General features: G+C 42.0%; 1 protein-coding gene across 1 annotated transcript; it reads right to left on the reverse strand.

The window, feature by feature from the left end:
- Positions 1 to 483: 483 nt before the first annotated feature.
- On the reverse strand, positions 484 to 12,315 carry LOC110503781 (protein lin-28 homolog A-like). The gene is made up of 4 exons (XM_036970514.1): positions 11,986 to 12,315; positions 11,206 to 11,390; positions 7,637 to 7,830; positions 484 to 1,741 (listed from the first exon to the last, which is right to left on the reverse strand). The coding sequence occupies exons 1-4, from the start codon at positions 11,993 to 11,995 to the stop codon at positions 1,372 to 1,374; spliced, it is 759 nt and encodes a 252-aa protein (XP_036826409.1). The 5' UTR covers positions 11,996 to 12,315; the 3' UTR covers positions 484 to 1,371.
- Positions 12,316 to 13,814: the final 1,499 nt, after the last annotated feature.

Here is a 13,814-nt window from a genome sequence, read left to right on the forward strand (position 1 = left end):
TCATATTAGCATTGGTTTAGTTAGAAACAGTTTCCCAGGCACAGATCTAGTCTAGTCCTGGACTAAAAAGCACGTTCAATGACGATCAAGATTCTCCATTGAAAGGGCGTTTTAGTCTAAGACTAGGTTTAATCTTTGTTCGGCAAACCGGGTCTAAGAGGTATGATTGGGGTGTCTTTGACTACCGTCTGATGAAAAACGCACAGAGAAAACCAAGGCTTCGAACCGCCCTGTGTAGTTCTCCAAAATAGAGAAAGAAAATCTAAGAAATACTTCCCGTTGGAACAGGTGAATCCAGGTGAATGGTGAATCCAGGTGAATGGTGAATCCAGGTGAATGGTGAATCCAGGTGAATGGTGAATCCAGGTGAATGGTAAACCCAGGTGAATCCAGGTGAATGGTGAATCCAGGTGAATGGTGAATCCAGGTGAATGGTAAACCCAGGTGAATCCAGGTGAATGGTGAATCCAGGTGAATGGTGAACCCAGGTGAATCCAGGTGAATGGTGAATCCAGGTGAATGGTGAATCCAGGTGAATGGTGAATTTGAACAGACTGAGCTTTGGGACAATATGGTTCAGATCAGGTAAACGATCAAAAAAGAAAGAACAAGATTGCTTTGGCTGTTTGTGTGTCAGTCCCATTCCCAGTTGTCTTCTTATTGCAATTGATAGTAGAGCGGATGTCAATGAACCTGACTGAGCGATGGAAACAAGGGTGACTGACCATTCCTGTGCTACCAATCTGAGGTAGATGAGGCTGAATCTGTCCCAAGAGGTAGCTAAGAGTTGAGGTCTATCTATGTGGAGATGGATTGAGTTGGCCCAGGAGGTAGCTAAGAGTATAGGTCTATCTATGTGGAGATGGATTGAGTTGGCCCAGGAGGTAGCTAAGAGTGTAGGTCTATCTATGTGGAGATGGATTGAGTTGGCCCAGGAGGTAACTAAGATTATAGGTCTATCTATGTGGAGATGGACTGAGTTGGCCCAGGAGGTAGCTAAGAGTATAGGTCTATCTATGTGGAGATGGATTGAGTTGGCCCAGGAGGTAGCTAAGAGTATAGGTCTATCTATGTGGAGATGGATTGAGTTGGCCCAGGAGGTAGCTAAGAGTATAGGTCTATCTATGTGGAGATGGTTTGAGTTGGCCCAGGAGGTAGCTAAGATGTACAGCGTTTGGTAGAGGGAAAGTCTGGGAGGGATTGTGGAAGTAAAATAGATACTTTACTGTCCATTTGGTTAGAAATGTGGATCTGCTTGAGGTTGCTCAGTATGTGTCTGTGTGAGGAGGAGACTGATCAGACTGAAGGAAGGTGGTTTTATTGGACCAGAGGTAATACTAACAGGTGGCATCCGTCCATGGTGGATGTGGATCAGGATTGTTTCCACCTGTGGTGTCCTCCAGATCTCCTCTGGATCTGTGCCGGGTCTTCCGGAGAGCTGGAGGACTTGCTGGAGGACTTGCTGAGGGGGGAGGAACTGTCCTGAGAGGGCTGGGAGTGCCTGTTTCCCTGCCTGGGACTGGGGCTGTAGGAGGTGGTGGTGAAGAAAGAGGGGTACTGGTCCACAGTAGTGCGTCTTCCCTGAGTGGCTGTGGCAGGGCCGGGAGACAAGGGGCCGGGGGGGCGGTGAGGACAGTGGGCCACCATGTGCGTCGCGCTCTGGCAGTAGTGGCACTTCTTTGGCTGGGGCGGCAGGCCACACTCTTTGGCATGGTGGTCTAGTCCTCCACAGTTATAACATCTGAGACAGAGAGTGGAGATCCTTGTCACATTCCAATTCACAAACAAGACATTTCTTTCAACTTCAGGGCTTAAAGTGCATATTTATTCTGAATTTAAAGAATAAAACCTAGAACTTCTTATATGGGATATCGTTACATTTTCTCTAGAATGTAATGCATTATGGTACAAATCCTATTATAACATGCTTACTAGATTGGTTTAATTATATTTACCCAAAATCTGTTGGTCCAAATGTATCCTTTAGATGGCAGCATTTCACAATACACCATAGAATACGCCATAGAATACACCATAGAATACACCATAGAATACGCCATAGAATACACCATAGAATACACCATAGAATACGCCATAGAATACACCATAGAATACGCCATAGAATACACCATAGAATACACCATAGAATACGCCATGGAATACACCATAGAATACACCATAGAAAACGCCATAGAATACACCATAGAATACACCATAGAATACACCAATACTGAACCTAACAGAAAACAGTTAAAGTGACCAATGCAAATACAATACTTCTCATATGTGTTCTTATCAAGAGATGACAAACCAAATAAATAGATCATTATTTTCCCTGATAAAATGTGCATTAATAGCAGTTGCCAACATGCTGATATGTATAGCTTACTGCCAAATGTATATAGAAATTAAGTATGTCTACAACAGGCCTAAGGCCTGCAATAAATAACCAAGACGCTGCTCACAGGCGGAAACAATGACAAGGCGATATACATTGATGACAAGGCGAAACAAAGCAGGGTTCCATACAGGGAACTAAGGCGTGTCACTCCAGCCGGTTACATGGTCTGTTTTACTGAATCAAATAGGAAGCTATTCAATTAACTGGTTAATATATAAGAGCAAATCATACCAATTCATTTGCAATAGACGTGATCAGATCATAAACAGATAGGATCATTAGTTATCAGATCATAAACAGATAGGATCATTAGTTATCAGATCATAAACAGATAGGATCATTAGTTATCAGATCATAAACAGATAGGATCATTAGTGATCAGATCATAAACAGATAGGATCATTAGTGATCAGATCATAAACAGATAGGATCATTAGTGATCAGATCATAAACAGATAGGATCATTAGTGATCAGATCATAAACAGATAGGATCATTAGTTATCAGATCATAAACAGATAGGATCATTAGTGATCAGATCATAAACAGATAGGATCATTAGTGATCAGATCATAAACAGATAGGATCATTAGTTATCAGATCATAAACAGATAGGATCATTAGTGATCAGATCATAAACAGATAGGATCATTAGTGATCAGATCATAAACAGATAGGATCATTAGTGATCAGATCATAAACAGATAGGATCATTAGTGATCAGATCATAAACAGATAGGATCATTAGTTATCAGATCATAAACAGATAGGATCATTAGTGATCAGATCATAAACAGATAGGATCATTAGTGATCAGATCATAAACAGATAGGATCATTAGTGATCAGATCATAAACAGATAGGATCATTAGTGATCAGATCATAAACAGATAGGATCATTAGTTATCAGATCATAAACAGATAGGATCATTAGTGATCAGATCATAAACAGATAGGATCATTAGTGATCAGATCATAAACAGATAGGATCATTAGTTATCAGATCATAAACAGATAGGATCATTAGTGATCAGATCATAAACAGATAGGATCATTAGTGATCAGATAATAAACAGATAGGATCATTAGTTATCAGATCATAAACAGATAGGATCATTAGTGATCAGATCATAAACAGATAGGATCATTAGTGATCAGATCATAAACAGATAGGATCATTAGTGATCAAATCATAAACAGATAGGCTCATTACGACATTATTAACTTGCAGTCAGATGTTATACGGCTACATTTCAGGCCGGTCACCCAGTCAGATGTTGTAAGGCTACATTTCAGGTCGGTCACCCAGTCAGATGTTGTAAGGCTACATTTCAGGTCGGTCACCCAGTCAGATGTTGTAAGGCTACATTTCAGGTCGGTCACCCAGTCAGATGTTGTAAGGCTACATTTCAGGCCGGTCACCCAGTCAGATGTTGTAAGGCTACATTTCAGGTCGGTCACCCAGTCAGATGTTATAAGGCTACATTTCAGGCCGGTCACCCAGTCAGATGTTATAAGGCTACATTTCAGGTCGGTCACCCAGTCAGATGTTATACGGCTACATTTCAGGTCGGTCACCCAGTCAGATGTTATACGACTACATTTCAGGTCGGTCACCCAGTCAGATGTTATAAGGCTACATTTCAGGCCGGTCACCCAGTCAGATGTTATAAGGGTACATTTCAGGCCGGTCACCCAGTCAGATGTTATACGACTACATTTCAGGCCGGTCACCCAGTCAGATGTTATAAGGCTACATTTCAGGCCGGTCACCCAGTCAGATGTTATAAGGCTACATTTCAGGCCGGTCACCCAGTCAGATGTTATACGGCTACATTTCAGGCCGGTCACCCAGTCAGATGTTATAAGGCTACATTTCAGGCCGGTCACCCAGTCAGATGTTATAAGGGTACATTTCAGGCCGGTCACCCAGTCAGATGTTGTAAGGCTACATTTCAGGTCGGTCACCCAGTCAGATGTTATAAGGCTACATTTCAGGCCGGTCACCCAGTCAGATGTTATAAGGCTACATTTCAGGTCGGTCACCCAGTCAGATGTTATACGGCTACATTTCAGGTCGGTCACCCAGTCAGATGTTATACGGCTACATTTCAGGTCGGTCACCCAGTCAGATGTTGTAAGGCTACATTTCAGGCCGGTCACCCAGTCAGATGTTATAAGGCTACATTTCAGGCCGGTCACCCAGTCAGATGTTATACGGCTACATTTCAGGTCGGTCACCCAGTCAGATGTTGTAAGGCTACATTTCAGGCCGGTCACCCAGTCAGATGTTATAAGGCTACATTTCAGGCCGGTCACCCAGTCAGATGTTATACGGCTACATTTCAGGCCGGTCACCCAGTCAGATGTTGTAAGGCTACATTTCAGGTCGGTCACCCAGTCAGATGTTATAAGGCTACATTTCAGGCCGGTCACCCAGTCAGATGTTATACGGCTACATTTCAGGCCGGTCACTCAGTCAGATGTTATAAGGCTACATTTCAGGCCGGTCACCCAGTCAGATGTTATACGGCTACATTTCAGGCCGGTCACCCAGTCAGATGTTATAAGGCTACATTTCAGGTCGGTCACCCAGTCAGATGTTATACGGCTACATTTCAGGCCGGTCACCCAGTCAGATGTTATACGGCTACATTTCAGGCCGGTCACCCAGTCAGATGTTATAAGGCTACATTTCAGGCCGGTCACCCAGTCAGATGTTATAAGGCTACATTTCAGGCCGGTCACCCAGTCAGATGTTATACGGCTACATTTCAGGCCGGTCACCCAGTCAGATGTTATACGGCTACATTTCAGGCCGGTCACCCAGTCAGATGTTATACGGCTACATTTCAGGCCGGTCACCCAGTCAGATGTTATACGGCTACATTTCAGGCCGGTCACCCAGTCAGATGTTATACGGCTACATTTCAGGCCGGTCACCCAGTCAGATGTTATACGGCTACATTTCAGGCCGGTCACCCAGTCAGATGTTATACGGCTACATTTCAGGTCGGTCACCCAGTCAGATGTTATAAGGCTACATTTCAGGCCGGTCACCCAGTCAGATGTTATACGGCTACATTTCAGGCCGGTCACCCAGTCAGATGTTATACGGCTACATTTCAGGCCGGTCACCCAGTCAGATGTTATACGGCTACATTTCAGGCCGGTCACCCAGTCAGATGTTATACGGCTACATTTCAGGCCGGTCACCCAGTCAGATGTTATAAGGCTACATTTCAGGCCGGTCACCCAGTCAGATGTTATACGGCTACATTTCAGGCCGGTCACCCAGTCAGATGTTATACGGCTACATTTCAGGCCGGTCACCCAGTCAGATGTTATAAGGCTACATTTCAGGCCGGTCACCCAGTCAGATGTTATACGGCTACATTTCAGGTCGGTCACCCAGTCAGATGTTATACGGCTACATTTCAGGCCGGTCACCCAGTCAGATGTTATAAGGCTACATTTCAGGCCGGTCACCCAGTCAGATGTTATAAGGCTACATTTCAGGCCGGTCATCCAGTCAGATGTTATACGGCTACATTTCAGGTCGGTCACCCAGTCAGATGTTATACGGCTACATTTCAGGCCGGTCACCCAGTCAGATGTTATAAGGCTACATTTCAGGCCGGTCACCCAGTCAGATGTTATACGGCTACATTTCAGGCCGGTCACCCAGTCAGATGTTATACGGCTACATTTCAGGCCGGTCACCCAGTCAGATGTTATACGACTACATTTCAGGCCGGTCACCCAGAGAGTTACATATCGCAGCTTTAACTCTTTCAGATGGAAACAAAGTGTTTTGCATGACTGAGCTGGAGGCTTGCAGGGGGTCCCTCACGGTGGCATCTTCAATTAGAACATGCAAGGGGGGAGAGGGAAGGAGAGGAGAGGGGGAAGGGCATTGGAATTTAGGTTTCATCCAGGCTAGTTCGCTTGCTTGGGAGGTTACCTACCAATACCCACTCCTCCACTCCCCAACCCCCAACACATAGACTCCCAATCTAGCTGGTAAGAGTGAATAACCAGTTTTCACAAGACAAGCTGCCATGCTGGTAGTAAAGGTTTCACAATTGTCGCTGAACCTATGTTTTTGTAACATATCAATCACATAGGCAGGCACTGTTTAGACACATGGTTACATAGTTCACACAACGTTTATGTTGGCATCATTTCTAATACTCGCACAGAACAACAAATCAGCTGAGGTTTGACTTTGAAGTCAACCAATAACTCAAGTGAAGAGAAAGTTGTTGGCACAATTTATTTGTAAATTCCAAAATGTTAAAATATTGTCAATGTTTATAAATATCGGGGAGCCAAGAGTTTAACAGTGTAACACTGTAATACATCAATCCATGAAATAAAAAATATAATAAACCAATATAAAGAATATAAAAAATCAATTCTGGTGGATGTACTAAAGGGAATGTAGTGTTTATAAAATGTTTTTAATCTGCCTATTTGGATCCAGCCAGAAGCTCTGTTACTGACCCAGAAAGGTCAGGGGTTAGAGGTCAACACACTGACCTCAACATATTTCTATTCCTTCTTTTGAAGAAAGATCCCTCTTACATTATAACAATGGGGAGGGAAATTAGGATGAAATGTCTATACAAAAAATAAGTATACATTGTTAAATAAATGTGCTAATTGATGTAGCATAGGCCTAACTCGGGTCATAAAATTAGTATCCACCATAACGCAACATGATGCAATATAACATCACCTAACGATGAATAAAAGGCCAATCCTGTATAAAATAGAAAGCCTGTTTCTATTTTATACACTGACTGAGAATTCCTCTTCAGTCTAAAGTGATATTTGCTCTACATTACAACATTGCATCTGGATGGGAAACAGCTGTTAAAACAGAACATCTACAAATGTGAACGTTTGACATAATGTAAATAATGCAGCAGGAATACACAGAACCTCTGAATCATACACAGGTAAATACGAATATGCAGCTACTGCTAAATTGATTACATCAATGCACACATACACAGGCACACGCACACGCATGTACGCACATAAACACACACCACTAATGATCACGGCAGTACTACTCTGTTCCTTCCAACATCATCTGTTCTGTTGCCAGTCTCAGGCTCAATTCCCTCCCTGCAGCAGCAGGTCTTACCCACTCTATATTCACCCATAACAGAACATTGACTTGAAAGGAAAGTATGTGCTAGTAATTCTATTTCTATGGTTCACTCACCGGTCTCCCTTTGGCTTCCATCTCTGCGGTGGGGCCAGGGGTTTGGGTTTCTGTCTCCTCTCACTGCCCGAGCAGGGGCCTCCCCCCGGGCCTGTGACTTGTACAGACTCCAGGCCCCTGGGGGACCACTGGAAGGTAAACTCTAGTGGCTCTCCCTCCTGCAGTCTGCGAAAGCCCTCCATGTGTAGTTTGCTCTGGGATAGAAGGAGGAGGATAGGACAGGGACAGGATAGGGAGAAGAAGTCACCGATTAGATTGGGATCTCATGTTCTAGTCACACACAGTAAAACCAAATCAACCCACCTCTCCATCTAGGTATCAAGCTCATATACATCCATCCACATCACGTTTGATAACTTTCTACCATGTATCCAAATACGCGCTTGAGGATGACTTTTATGGCAAAGACAGACAGCCGTCATAATGACTGATCCCTACAGTGACTTGCTCCCTGCCATTCCCTGGGTCTGTCGCTGTGGACTGAGCAGATTGGTTCACTTCCTATACCAGAGGATTCAGATGGACCTTAGCACACTACAGCAGAACACTATACTTCCTTAATGCATTCATCCTAGCGTAGCTGGGCGAGACAACCACATCTCACAGTCGTAGTGTGTCAAATAATATGAATTGCTTGATTGAGGTTCATGAGGGAAAAATAATACATTTCATCCATCAAAGAAAAACACAATTACCAAATAGAAAATACTATTTCACAATTATTTTATTATAAACATTTAAATAGTAGGTATATATTGTATATAAATGGTAATACTATTTATGTTTTATCAAATTAAACACAGATCATTTAGGTTTTGAATATATTCAACATTTCCTAATAATCTCTCAATTAGAGCTTTATTCCTTTTCTTAAACAACTTTTCATAAACAACTTTTACTATTAACTTTTACTATTTTACCTCAAATGACATTTTCATGGATCTTGTCCAAAATGAATGTTTACTAAATTAATTCATACATTTACAGCAACTGTTACCTCAAATACAGCCTTAATTAAGCCAATTTACCCCCAGTTCACAATACATAATAACTTTTTTCTAATACACAAAAGGAATAGTACTGATTAAAACAAATTATTTGACTTCTGTGAAAGTTGTTTACAGTAATGTAAATTATTGTATATCTGAACAACTGCAGTGACAAACCCCCCTCCCCTAAAAACAAATAACTCCATCTAGCAATGAATAAAACAAACGGAATAACTCATGAATCCTAATGAAACCACATGCAACGAAACTTAACCCTTTACAGAGGCCAACAACTAATCTAGCCCATATTTCTACGAGTCACTCGTAGTCACCGATTTGCATTTCAACAGAAGTCAAAGCATAGGTTCAGGATTCTCTGCTCCAGACACCTCGTCCTCCTCCTGACATATCTGAGCCATCAGCCCTCAGCCCAGGCCAGCTCTCTGTTAGCCCAGGCCAGCTCTCTGTTAGCCCAGGCCAGCTCTCTGTTAGCCCAGGCCAGCTCTCTGTTAGCCCAGGCCAACTCTCTGTTAGCCCAGGCCAGCTCTCTGTTAGTCCTGCTGGAGCCACCTAAACTCTGGGCTACCACAGACCAACCCAGCACAGCAGCCATTTTGCCTGTTTTCGGTTGGGGGAGAGTGTAAGTTGGCCTGGAGAATTTGGGAATGAAAACGGGCATAGAAGAGAAGGGAAAGAGAAAAAGAGAGCAAGGAGACAGAGCAAGGGTACGGGGTATATACAGTACTTTCATTTAATTTCTCCAGCACATGGTCTGTTTACTAGCTCTTCCAATAGTGGATGAAGCTTTTGCCACTGGAAGGCTTGATTTAGAGAAACGTGATATGAATGAGAGGGTTGGAGAGGCCAGATATGATGAATAAATGACAAAACCCCAGAGTTCAGGCTGGGTTAGGCTTCAGCAAGTTTAACTCCTGAATATACCTCAGGCATTTGTTGAGCTTCAACTGTTTCATCGTCAACAGATCACAACAAATTCCCAGTTTAAAGAGAGAAGTTCCCCCATTTGAAGCAGTTATTCAGGTCATTCTACAAAGCCATATGCGGTCTCTCCACAGTCCTCTCTACAAAAGCCTCCTGTTAGTCATTTGTTAGTCACATTTAAGCTATGCAAGGAAACCTAGAGTATATCAATCCACGCAACTTTGTGAAACATTCCCAGAAATCAGTCTCAGATTCATGCACCAAATATTTCCCAGTTAAAATGAATCTGAATTGTAATTGAAGAGTGAGTAAATCATTCATTGCAGTGGTCTCAAAAGTCTGTGGAGACAGTGATTCAACATCAAACAAGCAGGGGTCAAAAGCACACAGACAAATAACATACTGCAACTGCATTGCTCCAACAGCGTTGGTTAGCAGTTAGATGCACTGCCGTCATATGCATTTCATCAGCTGGCCATAGAAATCAGTCTTCTCTACAATCAGTCCCTCTATCAATAGATGACTCGCTGTAAGGAGGAAGTCACGTGAACACAAGTGGGTATCTTTTTTTCCCTTCTCCCTTTTCTGAGGGAACAAAACACCAGGAAGAAACAAAGACTGGTATTAGCCTAGCTCTGGAAGGAAGGAGGAGCCTGCCAAACACAGTGAGATGAGATGGACTGATGGGCTTTCATAACCAAGGATCCACTCCAGCCAGTCTCCCATCACATCATACACTATGTCCCCCACCACACCACTCCCAAGCAAATCCTACTACATTTACATCTGAGTCATTTAGCAGACGCTCTTGTCCTGAGCAACTTACAGTAGTAGTGAGTGCAATACGTTTTCGCACTGGTCCCCTGTGGGAATCTAACCCACAACCCTGGCCTTGCAAGGGCCATTCTCTACCAATTGAGCCACACAGATTTGGGACTAGGCAAGCTAAATCAAGACTAGACAAGCTAAATCAGCACACCTAAAATGTGGCAATATTTGGGTGGATTTGGTGGAATTCGGGCTCTAATTAGGCTGTAAAGTGTCAATGGAATCTTGCAACATGGCACGGGATGGTGAAGGAAAGCAGTGCTATATAACATGCACAGCCCAAAGCCCACACGAGTGAAATAATGTCCAACATCTAAATCTGGTTGTGAGGTTGGCCTATAAGCACACGGTTAACCTGACAACCACCATGCATGCACCACCTATCTTTTCTTTGGCTTAAAAAAAACCCTCCTATAGAGAGCCCCTTCCCCCGTCTTCTGGGTCTATAAAACATGACGAGTAATCTATCAATCACCCATTTTTACAATGCAAAATGATTTTACTATAACAATAATTTCCCAAATGTTAATTATTTCCTGTAGTCCTAGATAGATAGACATCTCAAATAACAGCTCATTCACGAGGACTCAGATTCTATGATTCTCCTGATGCTACATCTTAGGTGTTACAATGTTACAACTGCCCCTCAACAATGTCTGGTTGATATAAAAACTATCCAATAGCCTGCACTGTGTGGTCACCTCGTATAGGAGTGGGACAATGTGTATCCAACTCCTGTAGACATGAGGGTTCAGCTTGACTATCTATCAGCTGATTGTTTGTATCCATAGATGGTTCAACTTAACTTACTTGGTGAACAAATACATCCATAGGAGGATCTACGGGAGTTCCCCCACGACTAGTCATGGATATAAACCCGAAGCCCATCCGCACATTGAACCACTTGCAGTGGCCTGCGCCGTGCATGGACTGTTGCTGCCCACCCTGCAAGGATCCTGGCTCCTCTCCTCTATCGCCACCTTTGCCCACCCCTCCTGAAAGCAAGTCGAGAATACAATGTTAAAACATAAATAAAATCACTTCCCATGTGTTTCAGTAAAACTTATTTGTGCAAATCATTCCGCTTCTGAAATGTATTCTGTCCTGTACACAATTCATATGCAAAGTATTTATTTTCCAGAGCGGGTAACCAACTCATAAAGAACATATACAAAAACGTTATTTACATGATTTGCCAGCAGATGGAATTTGCTTGCAGTTGCTTTGCTTTGATGGCTATCTGATAAATAGCCATCATAGGCTACTTCAACAAGGATATTGAAGTGTTTATATATCAGCTATGAACTTCCATCTGCACGTGCGTCACTTTTAATTTTCTAACAACAAAGGTGAAATAACTTTGTATTTGACGCAAAGGACAGGTGTCCATTGTCACCCATAAAGCTCTGCAAAAAGCGCACAAAAAAACTCGAAGTATATAGCAAACGCCGTGGGCGGTAGGCTACATAACACAACATCTTGGAAATAGATACCCAACAACATCTCCGAGGCTAGTCAGTCCCCTCTCCTTTCCCAGGAAAGAGGGACGCCAGAGAGATCTAAGCAGAGCTACATAGAATATAGAATAACCTTCGTCCATGTTTCCCTGCCAAGTTTCCGCTCCAAACTTCGTTGATATAAACTCTGCTGGTCTTGATATTGTTTATTCTTCTGCGTCAGTCGAATATTCTGATTCAAGCGACCATACTTTAGAGTGCATGATCCAACGTGCGTTCCCCCATAGAGTTTCAGCAAATTCTTCTATGGATTTCTCTTTCTCTGTTCACGTGACTCTGTCAATTTACATGCTTTCTGGCTACTATTTTGTTTAGTCCGTGCAAACCGGGATCTTTAGGACGTCCCTAACCAATTGAAGTTGACATGTAAAATGGTTAAGGTAATGGTTAAGGAAAGGGGTTACTGAGGGTTATGGTTAAAGTAAAGGTAGGGGTTAAGATTAGGGTAGGGTTTAGGGTATGGACGTCCCAAGGATACCGGATAGCACTGCCATTTTTTTCTCCTCGAATCCAGGCAAAATAGTTCATTCTGAGTACAGAGATAACCAATCGTCGTTCCTCAAACCGAACATCAACATATCTAATTTATTAATTAGACTTTTCAAAACATAAGTAATTGACACGCAAATGCTTGAGATGTCATTTCATGCCAATAATAACCTGAATGAGTAGCCTAATTTATGTATGGAATGTGTTAAATATATAGGCATATCCTTAAGTCATGATATTTACAGTACCAGTCAAAAGTTTGGACACACCTACTCATTTAACGGTTTTTCTTAATTTTTTGAACTATTTTCTACATTGTAGAATAACATTGAAGACATCAAAACTATGAAGTAACACACATGGAATCATGTAGTAACCAAAAAAAGGTGTTAAACAAATCCAAATATATTTGATATTTGATCAAGGAGAGTAATGCATCAGATGACCTGGCCTCCACAATCACCCAACCTCAACCCATTTGAGATGGTTTGGGATGAGTTGGGCTGCAGAGTGAAGGAAAAGCAGCCAACAAGTGCTCATGATACGTGGGAACTCCTTCAAGACTGTTGGAAAAGCATTCCAGGTGAAGCTGGTTGAGAGAATGCCAAGAGTATGCAAAGCTGTCATCAAGGCAAAGGGTGGCTACTTTGAAGAATCTCAAAGATAAAATACATTTTGATTTGTTTAACACTTTTTTTGGTTACTACATGATTCTATATGTGTTATTTCCTAGTTTTGATGTCCTCATTATTATTCTAAAATGTAGAAAACAGTAAAAATAAAGAAAAACCCTTGAATGACACAACATGAAAATAAAAATGCAAATGAATTATTGGCTTTATTCTTGAATATAACTAATATGGGCATGGGTGACACTCCATTTAACATAAAAAAAAGCCTTTTAGGGAATTGTAATTGCTGTGTCCAAACTTTTAACTGGTACTGTATATATCAATAAAAAACGTGATCACATTTAACTACAAGGTAACTATTGCACTGAATCTCTCTGTAACTGTGACATATCACACATATGCCTATCCTTCTTGAAATGTTTATGTGAGTAGACTAGACACAGGGTTGATTTATGTGATAGAATAATAACTCATTAAGATAGGGTATCTGTATGAGGTCTGAAACATGGTGGCTGACATGAACCAGTCTTTCTGGGGATGGACAAATCATTAGCCTAACTACTTTGTCAGACACCAAAAATATATATTTATGAGCACCACAGCCACAATGTTTGGGGCATGAAATACACCTATTTTCACAGGTATCACAGTTGTCTCACAAAGACAAGCCAACATTACTCTCAACTGTCTGTTAATGTGTATTATTATCTATATTATTATTATTATTATTGTTATCACTGTGCTATTGGGAAAGAGCTCTCAAGGTAAGAATGTCACTCTA

Source organism: Oncorhynchus mykiss, chromosome 3, assembly GCF_013265735.2.
Source record: "Oncorhynchus mykiss isolate Arlee chromosome 3, USDA_OmykA_1.1, whole genome shotgun sequence".
NCBI classification, from domain to species: Eukaryota; Metazoa; Chordata; class Actinopteri; order Salmoniformes; family Salmonidae; genus Oncorhynchus; species Oncorhynchus mykiss.